General features: G+C 48.1%; 1 protein-coding gene across 1 annotated transcript in view; it reads left to right on the top strand.

Annotated features, from left to right (window-relative positions):
• The window catches only part of CCNB3 (cyclin B3), a 40,911-nt gene that overhangs the window by 15,297 nt on the left and 6,651 nt on the right, over window positions 1–18,963 (top strand). The window contains exons 2-10 of the mRNA XM_075322806.1: window positions 1,207–1,305; window positions 1,860–1,943; window positions 2,735–2,850; window positions 5,124–5,235; window positions 5,319–5,423; window positions 7,187–7,279; window positions 7,971–8,108; window positions 15,405–15,560; window positions 18,888–18,963. The exon at window positions 18,888–18,963 is cut by the window's right edge and continues 74 nt beyond it. Coding sequence (XP_075178921.1) covers window positions 1,216–1,305; window positions 1,860–1,943; window positions 2,735–2,850; window positions 5,124–5,235; window positions 5,319–5,423; window positions 7,187–7,279; window positions 7,971–8,108; window positions 15,405–15,560; window positions 18,888–18,963 — 970 coding nt within the window. The 5' untranslated portion in view covers window positions 1,207–1,215. The remainder of the gene's footprint in view (window positions 1–1,206; window positions 1,306–1,859; window positions 1,944–2,734; window positions 2,851–5,123; window positions 5,236–5,318; window positions 5,424–7,186; window positions 7,280–7,970; window positions 8,109–15,404; window positions 15,561–18,887) is intronic.

Below are 18,963 nucleotides of genomic sequence, written 5' to 3'. Positions count from 1 at the left end.
GCTTATTACTGGCATCACACCTAAGCAATGGGTACAGTGATGCTAGAGATCTGCTGCAGACATTTTTTTTCTATTTTTCTCCCTTATGCCTGAATAAACCTTGTATGTATGTGTATGTGTGATATATATACACAGTACAGACCAAAAGTTTGGACACATCTCATTCAATGAGTTGTCTTTATTTTGATGATTCTGAAAATTGTAGATTCACATTGAAGGCATCAAAACTATGAATTAACACATGTGGAATGAAATACTTAACAAAAAAGTGTGAAACAACTGAAAATATGTCTTATATTCTAGGTTCTTCAAAGTAGCCACCTTTTGCTTTGATTACTGCTTTGCACACTCTTGGCATTCTCTTGATGAGCTTCAAGAGGGAGTCACCGGAAATGGTCTTCCAACAGTCTTGAAGGAGTTCCCAGAGATGCTTAGCACTTGTTGGCTCTTTTGCCTTCACTCTGCGGTCCAGCTCACCCCAAACCTTCTTGATTGGGTTCAGGTCTGGTGACTGTGGAGGTCAGGTCATCTGGCGTAGCACCCTATCACTCTCCTTCTTAGTCAAATAGCCCTTACACAGCCTGGAGGTGTGTTTGGGGTCATTGTACTGTTGAAAAATAAATGATGGTCCAACTAAACGCAAACCGGATGGAATAGCACGCCACTGCAAGATGCTGTGGTAGCCATGCTGGTTCTGTATGCCTTCAATTTTGAATAAATCCCCAACAGTGTCACCAGCAGAGTACCCGCACACCATCACACCTCCTCCTCCATGCTTCACGGTGGGAACCAGCCATGTAGAGTCCATCTGTTCACCTTTTCTACAAAGACACAGTGGTTGGATCCAAAGATCTCAAATTTGGACTCATCAGACCAAAGCACAGATTTCCACTGGTCTAATGTCCATTCCTTGTGTTCTTTAACCCAAACAAGTCTCTTCTGCTTGTTGCCTGTCCTTAGCAGTGGTTTCCTAGCAGCTATTTTACCATGAAGGCCTGCTGCACAAGTCTGCTCTTAACAGTTGTTCTAGAGATGAGAAGGTGTGTCCAAACGTTGGTCTGTACTATATATATATATATGTACGTATGTATGTGTGTGTATGTTTTTTTATTTAATTTTTATTAGAATATTTTATTTTTTATTTTTTCGCCTGTGGAGTCCATGATATATTCTTAACTGTAATGATACATTATTTGTTTTTTCTAGGCCCTAAGCATGCTGCCTCTTCGTCACACTCGGCCAACGTTATCCAAAGCCTCCCGCCCAGGAAAACCGGCCGCTGTGGAGAATGTTCAGCCGGTGAAGGTATCCTCAACAATGCATTACTTAAAGGGGATTTCCAGTTTTGGAAAGTCCCTGTCCTCCAGCTGTATCTTTTGTATTATTTGTAGCTTGTTTTATAAACCATTCTTTCCACCCCCTCCCCAGGTCCAGCACTCAGTCTCCATGCTGGGTCCGGAGAGGGGGAGTAATGTGATCACTCACTAATTTGTTGACAGATTTAGTAAGATTTTGAGAGTGAATGATCAATGGAGGGAGAGAAGTGACTGAAGAAAGAAGATTTCTCTAATACGATATACTACAGTCTTCCTCCTTGGTGCTATTGATTTATAGAACAAATTAAGGTGTAATTACTAATTAAAGGGGTTGGGGCACAAGTCTGGAGTCACTCTATGTGACTGCAAACTTGTGAATCCTCAGTGTGCTCACTGTCAGGATTCTGTATGCGATTTACATACATACAGTCGTGTGCCGACTAGACTTGTGAAGCAAGTGAATGGAGCGAGGCTAGAGAAGTCTAGTCTGAATGTGTCTTGGATTTATGTAAATCACTTTTTTGTTTGCTCTTCTTTGCTCAGGAGGATTGTGTGCAGACAAAGCGTTCCCCGTCTTCCCCACAGGGTGGAGCTAAGAAAAGATCCGCTTTTGGGGACATCACCAATGTGAGTATGCACCGATTAGTTTACGCCCTTATGATATTGAAAAATTTCTGACCTTCCTGAAATACTAGACATTATGATTAATTTCTCCCGGGTTTTTGCTCAGCTGTTTGCCACATAGACAATGATTTGAGTGTTACCGGGTGTGGACACTGGACCCTAATTACCGGAACCTACCGGGATCCCAGCAGTAGAACGCCAGTGATTATTCATAGATAGAGAGAGAAATATCTCTGTGTGTGTGTCTCTCTGTGTCTCTCTCTCGCTGTGGCGCTCGCTCTGTGTCTCGCGCTCGCTCTGTGTCTCGCGCTCGCTCTGTGTCTCGCGCTCGCTCTGTGTCTCGCGCTCTCTCTGTGTCTCGCGCTCTCTCTGTGTCTCGCGCTCGCTCTGTGTCTCGCGCTCGCTCTGTGTCTCGCGCTCGCTCTGTGTCTCGCGCTCGCTCTGTGTCTCGCGCTCGCTCTGTGTCTCGCGCTTGCTCTGTGTCTCGCGCTCTCTCTGTGTCTCGCGCTCTCTCTGTGTCTCGCGCTCTCTCTGTGTCTCGCGCTCTCTCTGTGTCTCGCGCTCTCTCTGTGTCTCGCGCTCTCTCTGTGTCTCGCGCTCTCGCTATTGTATAATATATAAATAAATTCTAAAGTTATTGTCAAATATTACTGACTACCGTAATATCGTCCTGTCTGTTGTCCGGCTCCTTTTATTGAGTCTTACACGTCTTAGCTCCTTGTCTCACTAGTGACTCTAGGATGCCGGAATTTAATGTTTTATGTCACCTTTTATTTTGCCATTTTAATTTTAAGGCTAACAAAAATCAGCAGCTTCAAAAGAAGAAAGATGGACAGAAAGCTCTTGTAAAGAAAACGAGGAATGTAGCAAACAATGGGGTCTTAAAAAATAATGAAATTAATGTCAAGAGGTGAGTTTGAGGCTCCTGTATGAAGACTTCCACCCTGCCATCACTGAATGCAGAGATTCTGCGTAAAAGTGTCTCTTCTTAAAGGGTTACTGCAGAGAGATGAAAAAAAAAAAAATCTTCTACTAACCCTGCCTCATAAACTATAAGATGAGATCCATAGTACTGTTTCCCAACCTTGCATTATCTGTAATTCAGTGTGACAGGAGCTGCTCCTTGGTGCGCCCCCTTCCTTCTGGGATGTTACATCACGCATCAGGAGGCCCGCACCATACTATTAGTAACAGCCTGCCCCCTGATAATGGCTGCTTCTGCTCTGTCCGAAACAGCGGGCTTGCACACAACCCCGTGTGCTGTAACGACCCAGGAGGGAGGGGCAGCACCAGGGATCACCTCCAGCGTCACATTGAAGGAGGATGGTGAACAGCACGGTTTCTGATCTTTATAGTTATAGTTTGAAGGCAGGGCCAGTAAAATAAATTTTTATCTCCCCAGAGTGTCCAATTTAAAGAGAATCCGTCCCCAGGTTTTTGCCACCTAGTCTGAGAGCAGCGATGTGTAGAGACGGACCATAATTTCAACAATGTATCATTTACTGGGCTGCTTGCTGCAGTTTTGATAATCTCCTGCTGATAAAACCAGGGATTGTGTCCCCAAAAATAAGCCCTAGCGTGATTTTCGAACTATGCTTGAAATATAAGCCCTAGTTACAGTCAAGGGCCGGCATTAGGGGAAGTCAAACTTTACAACTTCCCAAGGCCCACCACATCTCTTAGGGACCCTAGTAGTTGTATTCAAAGTTTCAGATTGTTTAAGGACCTTTGAAGACTTCACAGTCATGTGACCACAGGTCTCTTATTTGTAGGAGTCTAAAAAACTCAACAGGAGACAGGTTGGTATGCAGGACTGCTATCATAGGGAAGGGAGAGCAAATGGGGTAATTTCACAGGACCCCAACTCTCCTAGGGGCCCCAGCGTTTATATTATGAAGATAACACTGCAAGAGGACCTTTGTGATATCACATCATGTGACCAAAGGTCATTGCAGGAATCTAAAGGTGATGAGAATAAATGTGGATTGTTCATGGGGGAAATAAAATAAGACCTCTCCTGAAAATATAAGCCCTGGCCCAATTTTCAGAGGCAAAAAATAATAGAAGACCCTGTCTTTTATTTTCGGGGAAACACAGAATGAAGTCCATCATATTCGTAAGTTCTGTATAGCTACCACCACTGATCGGCAGCTTTTTGCCTATGCACAGTGCACACAGAAAGCTGCCAATCAGTGGTGTGGACGGGATTATACAGAGCTCAGCATTCAGAGAACTGCTAGATCTACAGCAGAAAAAAGTGATTTTTTTTTTTTTGTTTTTTTCTCAAAACTTCAGCAAGCTCAGTAAGTGACACATCACTGGAATCAAGGTTTCTGCTTCTTCATTATGCTGCTCTCAAATGGGGAAGCAAAAACCTGGTGACAGATTCCCCTTTACGACCTAGGACGTAACAGTACGTTCTAAATCATGAAGGGGGAATCACCACTGGCAGCTGCAGTGATCCGGTGGTGATCCCCACACATGTCTGCTGATTTGTACAACAGACATGTGTGCCTCGCAGGTGGATCCGAGATCCAGCCGCGCCTGTTAACCCCTTAAATTGCGCTGTCAAAGTGTGACAGTGCGACTTAACGTGCAGCAGTGGAAAACATGCCTTTCCCTGCCGCCATCAGAGGCCCGGTGACGTGATCATGGGGAGCCAATGGTTGCTATGGTAGTGATGGATCCTGTGATGACTCCTCTCACTGTCATGACGCAAAAAAATAAGAGATCACTGAGCCATAGATCCCGAAAAATGAGAACGGTACAGGTCACGGAAATGGCGCAAAAAGTGCACCACTTCTTTTTTGGACAAACCTCTAAATTTCTTTTAACCCCTTAGATAACAGTAACGCTATAAATGTTTGGTGTCTACGAACTCGTACCGACTAGAGGAATCATACCCACACATCAGTTTTGCCATATAGTGAACACGGTGAATAAAATATCCCACAAACAATCGTGCAATCGCACTTTTTATGCAGTTTTTCCACACTTGGAATTTTTTTGCTGTTTTTCATTACACTATATGGTAAAACTCATGGTTTCATTTAATAGTACAACTCATCCCGCAAAAAAGGAGCCCTCATATGGCAAGATTATTGCTGTATTGTCCTTCCGTGTGTGTAAAAAGTGATGTATGACAATAAGACATTGATGGTCTATCCCTCCTCTCCACTGAAGGGCACAGAGAAAAGCCCCCGTCTGCGATTTCTCCATTGAGGTGGTAAAAGAAGAAACCGTAACCACTGAAGACGTTACACCTGCAGTGAAGGAGGAACCTTGCGTGGAGCAGGTATTCTTCATCTTGATGTGCTGTGGCCCATAGAGGTGAATGTGCTGATGCAGTGGATGATGCCGACGTTTGTATATTCACAGCTCTTACCGCCGGATGTGGAGGACATCGATAAGGACGCGGTGGATGATCCATATAGCACTTCTGAGTATGCCATGGATATCTTTACTTACATGCGGGAAAGAGAGGTATTGTGAAAGCTTGTTTGTTTTTACATCAATGTGCAATTGTAGGGGGATTAGGGTTAGACCCCACCCCTGCATTCATGTCCCGCACACTGAGGGTCTATGTAACAATTGTAAAATGTAAATGCCTTGTGTATAATCGCCACCAGGTGGCAGTGTAGCAGCACGGTTGTCCTGGCACCTGGGTGGGCAGAAGGAGGAGGAGAGTAGGGGATATATATAAGGGAGAGACAATGGAAGGGGATAGGAGGGTCCCTGAGGAGATTTACTGACAAGAACCTCAATTTGAAGATTCTGACCCTAAGGGTGACCCCTGCGACCGTGACATGCGGGATCTGTTTTGGATTCACTAACTGCGTCCCCCAAGGAGAGGGGTTTAGTCCTGACAGTCTTGGGTCTGGCGTTCGTATCACCTGGCTGCTGATACTCAACAAATTCCTCACTCACTGAAGGTCAGTGTGCCCTCAAGTAGAAGGCTATGGCTGGATGGCCTGGGCATGGATGGCAGAGCCTTGTCGGTTGCGGTCCTTCTTACGTGTTAGTGTTTCCTGTGGGTGGGGTGAAGTAGCTCAATGGACTACATGACCTGTTCCGTGCCAGTGTGAAGTGTAGTGACGGAAGGAGAGGCCTAGAGGTGACAGAAGGTTGTAACGCCTGCCTGAATCAACAGACTCAGATGGGATGTAATGGACAGGCTAGAGGGAAGCCACTCGCCAAGCAGGACCCACAGAACCCTGAAACCCTTTAACCCCTATACAGGGATTTGGAATTACACAGGGCCCTGGAGATCACTACCTGTGGAAGGCTGCAGTCCGATGAGAGTAGTAGTCAGGCAGGGTCAAACCAGGAATAGCAGAACAGGGACAGAATTGGAAGGTAAGGACGTAATCAGAAAACGTAGCAGAGGTCAAATCCGGATCGGGCAGCGAGGTACAAAAACAGCAGGCAGAAGGGTAGTCAGAAAACACGCAGAAGTCAGCACACAGGAATCACAAAACAGAATAGGGCGAATCAGGAGCCAGGAAATCAGAACTATCTCTGGCCGAGGTCAGCAGACAGGATGGGAGCTAAGTAGGGTGTGGTGTCTTCCCATTGGCTGTAGTTGAACGCTGGCAATTTCAGCTGGAAGATACACGCCACCCACAGTCAGCCAGCGGTACTGCAGATCTCAGGATAACCCAGCCCAGTGGATGATCGGAGCCTGCGCCCACCGGTGCTGCTGGCATCGACTCCTCTCCCATCACCATCACCATCCACAGCAGAAACACTGCGTCACCTGGTGATCGGACCAGAAGTCGCTGGAGCGGACTCCGATGGTGATGTAACAAAGGTAGTATAGGGTCAGATCTAATAGTGTGGGGAAAAGGGAAATCCAACATGCCCAATCCTGTTGATAAGTTGCCGTCTGGGAGTCATTTATGCCCCTCTCCTCCATAAGAGGACCTCCAAACCTGACCCACTCTGTATGGGGATGGTGGGAGGAAGAGTTGCCAGCAGAACAAGCCTCTGGCAGATTTTCTTAAAGGTGTTGTCCAACTGGGACAACCTCTACTCATTCCCCTTGTTTGCTATACTCGCCTCCGGCTGCCGCGGTTCAAGCAATGTATGAGGTGTCGGACTCCGGCCGATCAGACATTGACCTATCCTAAGGATAGCCCATCAGTATAAAAGTAGTGGACAACCTCTTTAATGTCTGACCTTTCATTCTTTGATGACTGATGTGCGGCTTACAAATGACTGTTTGGTTTTTTTTGGTTTTTTTTTAGGAGAAGTTTGTGCTTTCTAATTATTTGGATTCTCAGAAAGATATAGGTAAAGAAATGAGAGCGATCCTGGTGGACTGGATGGTGGAGGTGCAGGTTAGTTCAATCATTCATCCACTCTAATAGTGCCCCAAGCATTTCTTTTTTTTCCCATGTTAGTTCATTGACATGTTTCCATGCAGCGTACACGCATGTCCGTGTTTCCGCACGGAGACATGTCCGTTTTTTTTTTTTCTGACATCACTGATGCCCCACGGACCACACTATAGTGTGATCTGTGAAACACCGCAGCAGAAAACCATAGACATTGAAAATATAAAGCTTTTTAAAGTTGCCTGTCTCCAGCTGCTGCTTCCAGGCCGACTAATTATGCTCATGCATATGCATTTATGCACCGCACAGCCGACCCGGATGTAGCTACAGTGGTGAGAGACCCAGCGGCCAGACACAGCATCCGGGAGACTTTAGCACCACGGACAGCAAGAGCGGGGACAGGTGACTTTATCTCCATGTGCTATCACTGATCACGGATTGCACATGTAGAACCCACGTGTGCCGTAAATCATGGCACACGGAGGGACATATGCATTTTTAACACGTTAGTGAAAAACATCTGTGTTTTTCACGGACATGTGAAACAGGCCTAAGTGACACATCGCTGGAATCAGGATCTCTGTCTCTTATTATGCTGATCTCAGATTAGGTGGAGGTCGTGCCGTCTTTCACCTCCTCACGTTACTGGTGTCACTTTGACGATGTATGTTGACATGTTGAGTTTTCATCTCAGGAGAACTTTGAACTGAATCATGAGACGCTCTACCTGGCAGTAAAATTGGTGGACCATTACTTGGCTGTCCAAGTTGTCATGAGGGAGAAACTGCAGCTGATTGGATCTACTGCTGTACTCATTGCTTCTAAGTTCGAGGTAACATAACATATTTGTATAACATAAAACTCCTTTATTCTGAATCTTGTGCTAATCTGGATTTTCATTCCCCAAGCTCCCCTGATTCTGACGCTGTTTTCAGTTTTGTGCTGTGTCACTTGATTAAAGAGATATTGACGTTTTTCTTCTGGAGTGCAGTATGTGAAATCTCTGACAGTAGTGCAGCTGGGCGTGTCTTCAGAGTCCTCTCTTGGGCTGTGTGCTTTCATCCAATCGCCGCTTGCAGATGTAGTAGCCTCAGATGATGCTGAGCTGTGATTGGCAGCATCTGGGAGAGGAGTGAAGGTACACGCCCCCAGGGAAGATTCTGAAGAAACGCCCAGTTTCACTACAAGCAGAGATTTCACATATTGTGCTACAAATGTGAATATCTCTGCAATAAAGAGACAAAGCTCAAAACGGAAAAAAGCAGCAGAATCTGAGGCGCTTGTGGATGTTTAGAAGATATTTTACTAAAAAAAATGCAAGTAACATCCTCTTTAATAGAACTATGGGTAATAGATTCTATAGTTTATGTATGGTGGCATCATTCTTTTCTTTTTCTTTATGACTTCTTTCTTTTTGGCATCGTTTTGTTTTTTTCTTTGTCTTTCTCTTTATTCTTCTTTCTTTCTGTCGTCTTTCTTTGTTCCTTCTTTCTTTGTTCTTCTTTTCTTTCTTTGTTGTACTTCTTTTCTTTCTTTGTTCGTTCGTTCTTTCTTTCTTTGTTCTTCCCTCTTTCTTTGTTCTTCCCTCTTTCTTTGTTCTTCCTTCTTTCTTTATTTCTTTTGTTCTTTATTCTTCCTTCCTTCTTTCTTTCTTTCCTTCTTTCTTTCTTTGTTCTTCCTTCTTTTCTTTCTTTTTTTCATTCTTTCTTTCTATGTTCTTTCTTTCTTTGTTCTTACCTCTTTCTTTGGTCTTCCTTCTTTCTTTACTTCTTTCGTTCTTTGTTCTTCCTTCTTTCTTTCGTTCTTTGTTCTTCCTTCTTTCTTTTTTCTTTTTCTTGTTCTTTCTTTTTCTTTTTCTTCATCGTTCCTTATGGGAGACCCAGACCATGGGTGTATAGCTAGCGACCTCCGGAGGACACACAAAGCACTACACTCAAACGTGTAGCTCCTCCCTCCGGGCTATATACACCCCCTGGATGACAATCTACCCAGTTCAACGCTTTGTGTTTCAGGAGGATACACACACTTTTATTTCCTCATATTTTTTTCAATTTTATTTTAATTTTTTAAAGTTTTGGAAGAAAAGCGGGTCCAATCTGGACTCCCGGCATGTCCCTTCACGCTCCACTCTGCGGGGTGCTGTTAAGGTTGATCTTCATAAGGCTGGAGCCTTCACATGCCGAGCTCCTTCGCATCCTCTGTCGAGGCTCTGTTTGAAGTGGGAGCCTCCACGGTCCTCTCTGCTTGCAGGAGGCCGGCTCCATCCACAGCCCTGTCTGGTCCCTGCTGGAAGGAGCGTTAACCCCACTCAGGGACATGGCCCTGCGTCTCAAAGCTAAGTATTGAGACGTTTTTTCAGGGGTCCCGGGTGCTTTTATTATGGGGGCAGTATGTGCTTTAGCGTTACTGTTAATTTCGGCCGGTTCTGGGAATTTCCCATGAGAACCGCGCCGACGGTGCCTGCTCGTCGGCCGCACTTTGAAATCTAGGCCCCGGCTTCAGTTTGGGCCTAGTTTCGTTTTTGGCTTCTGCTGTATGTTTTGCATACAGCGCCGCCCACCGCCCGGCCAGCAGAGGGGAGGGCACTTCTCTCTAAGGAGATGTCCCCTCCCCTGTCTACCCCCCTGTATCTCTGTGCTTCTGTTTTCCCGCTCCTGGGCTTATACACGCCCCCCCTCCTTCTCCCAGCGCCATTTTATCAGCGTTTTTATCACTGAGAAGCGCTGGATGCTGCAGCTGCATACTTTTTGGAAAGCTGTCACTTTACAGGGGAGCGGTGAAATCCGGAGGACACAGAGAGCAGGGCTGGTAAGCCACAACCTATGGTTGTGGATTTTTATACACTCAGGCTTTCTACAGGAGTGTGTTTTGGCTGCAGAGCTTCCTCCACAGCAGCATGTCTGTCACTAGGAGCAAAGCTGCAAACATGTATGCTATATGCACTGCTTGCAAGCTAATTCTGCCAGAGCCTAGCACGTACCCACATTGTGATAACTGTGCTAATATGGTTGTGTCTCAGCCTGGAGCCTCCTCAGGGGTCCCTCAGGCTGCTTCGGTCCCGGTGGCTGAACCCCCGGCTTGGGTAGCATCCTTTTCACAGGCTCTTTCCAAGTCGTTTGCCGATTCCATGGGGCAGCTGTCCCAGACGCTGCTGTCTATGCATCAGCCCCCCTCTCAGGGTGTCTCTGCGGCTCCGAGCTCTGCAGAGCCCTCAGAGCAGGTCCTAGGACCCCGTCCCCCTAAACGGAGACGCACGGACCCTTCTCCTTCCTCGTCCCACGGCTCTGATTCACAAGCCGAGGTGCAGGGCGAGGAAGATTCCTTTACTGTGGGCTCAGACGCTGCCTCTATGTACCCCATTGATTTGTCTGAGGGTGATGCGGACGTTAGTGACTTGATTGCGTCCATTAACTCCGTACTGAACCTCAACCCACAGGAGTCAGAGGATCAACCCTCTCTGGTAGAGGTACACCAGTTTACCTCTCCTAAGAAACCTAGGAGTATGTTTTTTAACCACTCCAGCTTTCAGACCACTGTTAACAAGCCTAGGGCCTGTCCTGACAAACGTTTTCCGAAACGTAGTTCAGATGACCGTTTCCCGTTTCCACCGGAGGTGGTTAAGGACTGGGCCCAGTCCCCAAAGGTGGACCCTCCAGTGTCCAGAATCTCAGCCCACACAGTAGTTGCGGTGGCCGACGGCACTTCTCTTAAGGATCCCACTGACCGCCAGGTTGACCTTCTGGCCAAGTCTGTATTTGAGGCGGCAGGAGCCTCCTTCTCTCCGTCTTTTGCGGCGGTGTGGGCTCTTAAGGCTATCTCTGCCTCTCTGGCGGAGATTCATTCCCTTTCCAGGGACTCTATTCCTGAGATGGATGCCTTAACTTCCCGAGCTTCGGCTTTTGCATCCTACGCCATGTCTGCCATCCTGGAGGCTTCTCACCGCACGGCAGTGGCTTCCGCTAACTCCCTCGCGATCCGCAGGATCTTGTGGCTTCGAGAGTGGAAAGCGGACGCTTCCTCTAAGAAGTACCTTGCGAGTCTCCCCTTTACTGGGTCACGGCTGTTTGGGGAACAGCTGGATGACATAATTAAGGAAGCTACTGGCGGGAAGAGTACTTCCTTGCCACAAGCTAAAGCCAAGAAACCTACCCAGGGCAGGAACCAATCGAGGTTTCGTTCCTTTCGTTCCTCTAACTGGTCATCCTCTAAGCCCACAGTCTCGTCCACTACCGCCAAGGATCGCAAATCCAACTGGCGCGCAAAGCCGCGTCCTCAAAAGACCGGAGGAGCCGCTGCCACCAAGGCAGCCTCCTCGTGACTATCTGGCCGCGCCAGCAACGTCCTTGGTCGGGGGCAGGCTCTCCCACTTTGGCGACGTGTGGTTGCAACACGTCGCCGATCAGTGGGTGCGGGATATCATCACCCACGGCTACAGGATACCTTTTTCCTCCAGCCCGCCAAACAGATTTTTTCTGTCCACCCCCCCCTGCTCCAAAGCCGCCGCCTTCTCTCAGGCCGTGGCATCCCTGCAGACCAACGGTGTAATTGTTCCGGTCCCCGCCCGGGAACGGTTCAGAGGTTTCTACTCAAACCTCTTTCTAGTTCCCAAAAAGGACGGTTCCTCCCGGCCCATCCTGGATCTCAAGCTTCTCAACAAGCATGTTCAGGTGCGGCATTTTCGCATGGAATCTCTAAGATCGGTCATTGCCTCAATGACCCAGGGAGATTTTCTGGCATCCATCGACATCAGAGATGCCTATCTGCATGTGCCTATTGCGGTTTCACACCAGCGCTGGCTACGCTTTGCGATCGGAGAGGAACATTTCCAGTTCGTGGCTCTTCCCTTTGGCTTAGCCACGGCCCCCCGAGTGTTCACCAAGGTCATGGCAGCAGTGGTTGCGGTCCTGCACCTCCAGGGGTTGGCAGTGATTCCTTACCTGGACAACCTTCTAGTCAAGGCCTCATCCAGTGTAGACTGTCAGCGGAGTGTCTCGCTCACTCTCGCCACTCTAGTCCAATTCGGGTGGCTTGTCAACCTCCCCAAGTCGACTCTGACCCCGACCCAGGTACTTTTGTACCTAGGGATGCAATTCGAGACGCTGCCGGCACTTGTCAAGTTGCCCTTAGTCAAACAGCAGTCCCTTCGTCTGGCAGTGCGCTCTCTGCTGAGGCACCGCCGTCATTCCATCAGACACCTCATGCAGGTGCTGGGTCAGATGGTGGCGTCCATGGAAGCGGTTCCCTTTGCCCAGTTCCATCTGCGTCCCTTGCAGCTGGACATTCTCCGCTGTTGGGACAAGCGGATCTCTTCTTTGGACAGGCTGGTGGCTCTGTCATCACAGGCCAGGAACTCCCTTCAGTGGTGGCTTCAGCCCCTCTCCCTTTCACAGGGACGGTCCTTCCTGACTCCGTCCTGGGTGATCCTCACCACGGATGCCAGTCTCTCCGGCTGGGGAGCGGTGTTTCTCCATCACCGAGCACAGGGCACTTGGACTCCGTCCGAATCGGCCCTCCCGATCAATGTGCTGGAGATCAGAGCCGTGTTTCTAGCTCTCCTAGACTTTCACCACCTATTGGCGGGCAAGCACATTCGGGTTCAGTCGGACAACGCGACAGCGGTTGCCTACATCAATCACCAGGGCGGGACTCACAGCCGTCTGGCGATGTTGGAGGTTCAACGAATCCTCCAGTGGACGGAGGACTCAAAGTCCACCATATCCGCAGTCCACATCCCAGGCGTGGAAAACTGGGAGGCCGATTATCTCAGCCGTCAAACCGTGGACGGCGGCGAGTGGGCACTGCATCCGTCAGTGTTCAGGTCAATTTGCCGCAAGTGGGGCACTCCGGAAGTAGATCTAATGGCTTCCCGGCACAACAAGAAGGTTCCGGTTTACGTGGCTCGCTCCCACGATCCTCAAGCCTTCGCAGCAGACGCACTGGTTCAGGATTGGTCTCAGTTCAGTCTGGCCTATGTGTTTCCCCCTCTGGCGCTATTGCCCAGGGTTCTGCGCAAGATCCGAATGGAGGGCCGTCGAGTAATACTCATTGCTCCGGACTGGCCCAGGCGAGCCTGGTACCCAGACCTGCTCCGCCTGTCCGTAGGGGTGCCGTGGCATCTTCCGGACCGCCCAGACCTTCTCTCTCAAGGTCCGTTCTTCCGCCAGAATTCTGCGGCTCTCAGATTGACGGCGTGGCTCTTGAGTCCTGGATCCTGACGGCTTCAGGCATTCCCTCTGAGGTCATCTCCACCATGACTCAGGCTCGGAAGTCTTCCTCGGCTAAGATTTACCACAGGACTTGGAAAATTTTCCTGTCCTGGTGTCGCTCTTCCGGCCATGCTCCTTGGCCGTTCGCCTTGCCGACCATCCTGTCTTTTCTACAGTCGGGTCTACAGTTGGGTCTGTCCCTCAATTCACTTAAGGGACAGGTGTCGGCTTTGTCGGTATTGTTCCAGCGGCGTATCGCCCGACTGGCTCAGGTGCGCACCTTCATGCAGGGCGCATCTCACATCATTCCTCCTTACCGACGACCCTTGGATCCCTGGGACCTTAATTTGGTCCTCACGGCCTTACAGAAACCCCCTTTTGAGCCTCTCAGGGAGGTTCCTTTGTCTAGACTTTCACAGAAAGTTGTCTTTCTAGTAGCCATAACTTCTCTCAGGAGAGTTTCTGATTTGGCTGCGCTCTCTTCGGAATCCCCCTTTTTGGTGTTTCACCAAGACAAGGTGGTTCTTCGTCCGACTCCGGACTTTCTCCCTAAGGTGGTGTCTTCCTTCCACCTTAACCAGGACATTTCATTGCCCTCTTTTTGTCCGGCCCCTGTGCATCGCTTTGAGAAGGCGTTGCACACCTTAGATTTGGTGCGGGCGCTCCGAATCTATGTGTCTCGCACCGCCGTTTTTCGGCGGTGCACCTCACTTTTTGTGCTAACCACGGGTCAGCGCAAGGGCCTTTCGGCGTCTAAACCGACCTTGGCTCGTTGGGTTAGGTCGGCTATCGCCGATGCCTACCAATCCTCTCAGGTGCCTCCCCCGTCGGGGATTAAGGCGCACTCGACCAGAGCTGTCGGTGCCTCCTGGGCTTTCAGGCACCAGGCTACGGCTCAGCAAGTGTGTCAGGCTGCCACTTGGTCCAGTCTGCACACTTTTTCTAAGCACTACCAAGTGCATGCTCATGCTTCGGCAGATGCGAGCTTGGGCAGACGCATCCTTCAGGCGGCTGTCGCCCATTTGTGAAGTTAGGTTTTGCCTACTTCTCCGTTTCGTTTATTTCCCACCCATGGACTGCTTTGGAACGTCCCATGGTCTGGGTCTCCCATAAGGAACGATGAAGAAAAAGAGAATTTTGTTTACTTACCGTAAATTCTTTTTCTTATAGTTCCGACATGGGAGACCCAGCTCCCTCCCTGTTGCCTGTTGGCAGTTTTTTTGTTCCGTGTGCTTCACGGCTGTTGTTAGTAGACAGAGTGCTGGTTTTGCCGAGTTTTACTCTATCTCTACTTATGGGTGGATGTCCTCCTTCAGCTTTTGCACTGAACTGGGTAGATTGTCATCCAGGGGGTGTATATAGCCCGGAGGGAGGAGCTACACGTTTGAGTGTAGTGCTTTGTGTGTCCTCCGGAGGTCGCTAGCTATACACCCATGGTCTGGGTCTCCCATGTCGGAACTATAAGAAAAAGAATTTACGGTAAGTAAACAAAATTCTCTTTTTTTCATTCATTTGTGCTTCCTTTCTTTACATGCTTTTCCTTCAGTGATGACTCACATTTCAAAGAAAGCCAAACTAATCCTCTTTATTTGTATACTTAATACTTCATATGGTAATTTATTGGCTCAATTAAAGTCAATATTCAGCTATATACTACTTAGTCACTCTACGCCCTGTATAGCTGTAGCCGATCTTTGTGGAGACTCTCCACTTTGATAACTGAGTTCTGTAGAGGGATTTCCTCCTTTCTGTAACTTTTTATGGCTAATATTGTTACACCGCTGGTCTTTTGAAATTTGGCGTTGTCGGTGGGCCTGGTTGTCTGTACGATGCAGCCTCCTTGGTATTTGGAGCACTGTATGCTTCAGATTCCTCTTGTCTTATGGGTTTGTTGCTTCATTTTCAATATTTCTTTATTACAGGAACGTTGCCCGCCATGTTTGGATGACTTTCTTTATATCTGTGATGATGCGTACAAAAGAGAGGAACTTATAGCCATGGAGATGGACATCTTGCAGAAGCTAAACTTTGATATAAACATCCCTGTCCCTTATCGCTTTCTGCGCCGCTTTGGAAAGGTTATTATCTTTTTGATTGTGGCTACTGTATCACGGGATGAGTAGCCATGTGTTCTTTTTTTTGTTGACTAATTACACCCTCACCTCAAAAAAGTTGTCTGGATTTGCTTTTTTTTTTTTTTTCATACTTTTCCTTCCCTTTCAGGAAAAGTTTACAGCAGATTACTTATCAGCAGAGGCAGCCTTACACATCTATAAACAACTGATAACACAGGATCCACCAATCACAACAGGCGATGTCACAGCTCACCTCTTCTCCCTTCACAATTCCCTTTGCACACATTCAATAGATTTTTCAATACAAAAGCTAGTGTTTGGGTCTGACAATTGTGGCTATATACATGTGTTGTTTCCTAAAACAATAGGAATTTAGCAGCTAAAAAAAAGTCTCGGTTCCCAGAGTGAAAATTGCAAGATTTTTTTTTTATTTTATTTTTTTATTATTTTTAATGTGTCCTTACTGTAAAAATTTGTTTGGATTTGGGACTGAGGATAGATAGATCTATCTATCCCGTTGCCCGGGATAGTAACTGTCTCTCTATCTCTCTCCCAGTCTCTGTCTGTGTGTTGCTGTCTGTCTGTCTGTGTCTTTCTCTGTCTGTATTTGTATCAGTCTAGCTGTCTCCATCTCTGTGTCTGTTTGTTTCTCTCTATCTTTGTGTCTGTCTCTATATGTGTGTCTTTGCCCGTCTCTGTCTCTTTGCCCGGCTGTGTCTCTTTCCAGGGCTGTGTCTCTCTTTATCCGTCTCACCACTGACATCTTATTACCTCACACATAAGCTTCTTATACTAACAGTTTATTTTGTTCCTTTAGCAACCACTGACAGTTGCTATTAATAACCTGTAGCTCCCACCTCCATTCAGCTTAATGGAGGCAGGATTTTGGAGAGTAAGGTGGGCTTTACACATTGCGACATCGCTACCGAAATATTGTCGGGGTCACGTCGTTAGTGACGCACATCCGGTAGCGACATCGCAACGTGTAAATCCTAGGTGCGACGATAAACGATCGCAAAAGCGTCGAAAACCGGTGATCTGTGTAGCGTCATTCATTTTCATAATGTCTGGTCGACCGCAGATTCGATATTGTTGATGTGCGACGGGGGTGGGTGCTATCGCGCTGGACATCGCTAGCAATTGCTAGCGATGTCGCAACGTGTAAAGCCCGCCTAACTTTAAAGGGCCGGGTTAAATTTTCCTGACAAAACATAGTCTACGACGTTCCCTGAGTCACATGGAGTGTCTGCAAAATTTCGTGATTGTTAATGCGACGGTGGAAATTCCTTTAGTGGACACACACACACACACCACACACACACCACACACACATACATACATACATACATACATACATACATACATACATACATACATACACATACACACAGTGGTGTGACTAGAGTTTGATGGGCCCTGGTGCAAAATTTGGACCGGGGCCCCCCCTCCACGTACGCCGACACTTAGGGTACAGGATAATGATGCTGACACTTGGCTCTTACCCTCAGCACCCAAGTTTCGCATGATCTGAAATCTCTCTATCAGAAGCCAGCTTTCCCATGTTCTGATATCCATCTTGTCCTCGGCACACAGCTTTCCCATGCTCTGCTATACATCATTCCCTCGGCACCCAGCTTTCCCATGTCAGAGCATGGGAAAGCTGGGTGCTGAGAGATGTACAGCAGAGCATGGGAAAGCTGGGTGCTGAGGGAAAGAGCCTTTTTCCCTCAGCACAAAACATTCCCATCCCATGCTTGTATCTTTGTCCCCCCTCGTATATAGTTCTCCAAATACTATAATGGCCCCCACATAGCCTTCCATATAGTATAAAGGGTCCCACATAACCCTTCATATTAGAATGCACCTCCATAGGCCTCCATGTATTATAATTCACCCATAGTTCTCCATATATTATACTGCACCACATAGTTCTCCATGTTTTATAATGCAACCCATAGTCCTCCATGTATAAAGTAGCCTTCATAGTACTTCATATATTATAATGTAGCCCCCATGGTCCTATATGTATTACAATGCAGCCCCATAAACCTTCATATTGTATTATGCGGCCCCATACTCCTCCATGTATAATGCACCCATATAGTCCATGTATAAGGTGTCCTTGATGATTATGCAGCCCCATAGACCTCCATATTTTATGCAGCCAGCCCCCCCAGGGCCTCCATGTTTTATGCAGCCAGCCCCCCCCCAGGGCCTCCATGTGTCATGCAGCCAGCCCCCCCAGGGCACATGGAGTCCTTGGGCTGCAGGCTCCCCCCCAAGGACTCCATGTGTCCTGCAGCCAAGGACCCCCCTCTCCCCCCCAAGGACTCCGTGTGTCCTGCAGCCAGCCCCCCGAGGGCCTCCATGTGTCCTGCAGCCAGGCCCCCTCCAAGGACTTCCATGTGTCCTGCAGCCAGGCCCCCTCCAAGGACTCCCATGTGTCCTGCAGCCAGGCCCCCTCCAAGGACTCCCATGTGTCCTGCAGCCAGGCCCCCTCCAAGGACTCCCATGTGTCCTGCAGCCAGCCTTCCCGTGTACTCACTGATTTATAAAAAAAAAAATAAAACAAGTACTCACCTCTCCTCTCCTTCCACCACAGGTCTGTCCTCACCTCTACTTCTTCTTTCACCGCTGCTCGTCCTCACTTCTGTCCTCGTTCCCCCGTGGCTCCGGTCGGCGTCCTCCTGTGCTCTGTGCTCTCACCACACACAGCAGTCGCACAGGAGTGACGTCACTGCGCAGGCACGGGGGAAGACTGATGATGCATAGATCGGCGCCGGCCACTCTGCAATATCAAAGCAGCGTGCAGTGACGGGAGCGCGGTGAGTGACGGGAGCATGGTGACGCCACTGCTGACACCAGGCAGGGGGGCCCGGTGTCAGCGGTGGCGACTGGGTCATATAGCGGCCGCCGCCCCGCATGGTCTGCGGCAGAACAGCGCAGCTCCTCTCACAGAAAGGAGCTAGCTGCTGATCTGCCGGTTGGCCGCGGGCCCCTAACCGCCCGGGCCCGGTCGCAATCGGTATCGCTGCGACCTCGGTAGTTACGCTCCTACACACACACACACACACACACACACACACTCTGAGGTTTATACTCGTGTGTGTGTGTGTGTGTGTATATATAATATAAAATTGTATTATTTTTTTATTTTATTTTTTTCTATAGCTATTTACTAGTTTCTTCACTTATTTGTTGATTATTTTCAATTGATTTGATCATATAAATGTAAAAAAAAAAAAAGAAAAAAAAAATATTCGTATATAATGTAAGTTACTGTTTGTAAGAAGATAGATTCTTTGCTATTGGAGATGTCTTGTCTTGCAGTGTGCCCATGCCAGTATGGAGACTCTGACACTTGCTCGATACATATGTGAGCTCACCCTGCAGGAGTATGATTTTG

Source organism: Anomaloglossus baeobatrachus, chromosome 9 (genome assembly GCF_048569485.1).
Source record: "Anomaloglossus baeobatrachus isolate aAnoBae1 chromosome 9, aAnoBae1.hap1, whole genome shotgun sequence".
Classification (NCBI taxonomy): domain Eukaryota; kingdom Metazoa; phylum Chordata; class Amphibia; order Anura; family Aromobatidae; genus Anomaloglossus; species Anomaloglossus baeobatrachus.
This window is presented reverse-complemented; position numbering and strand designations above follow the sequence as displayed.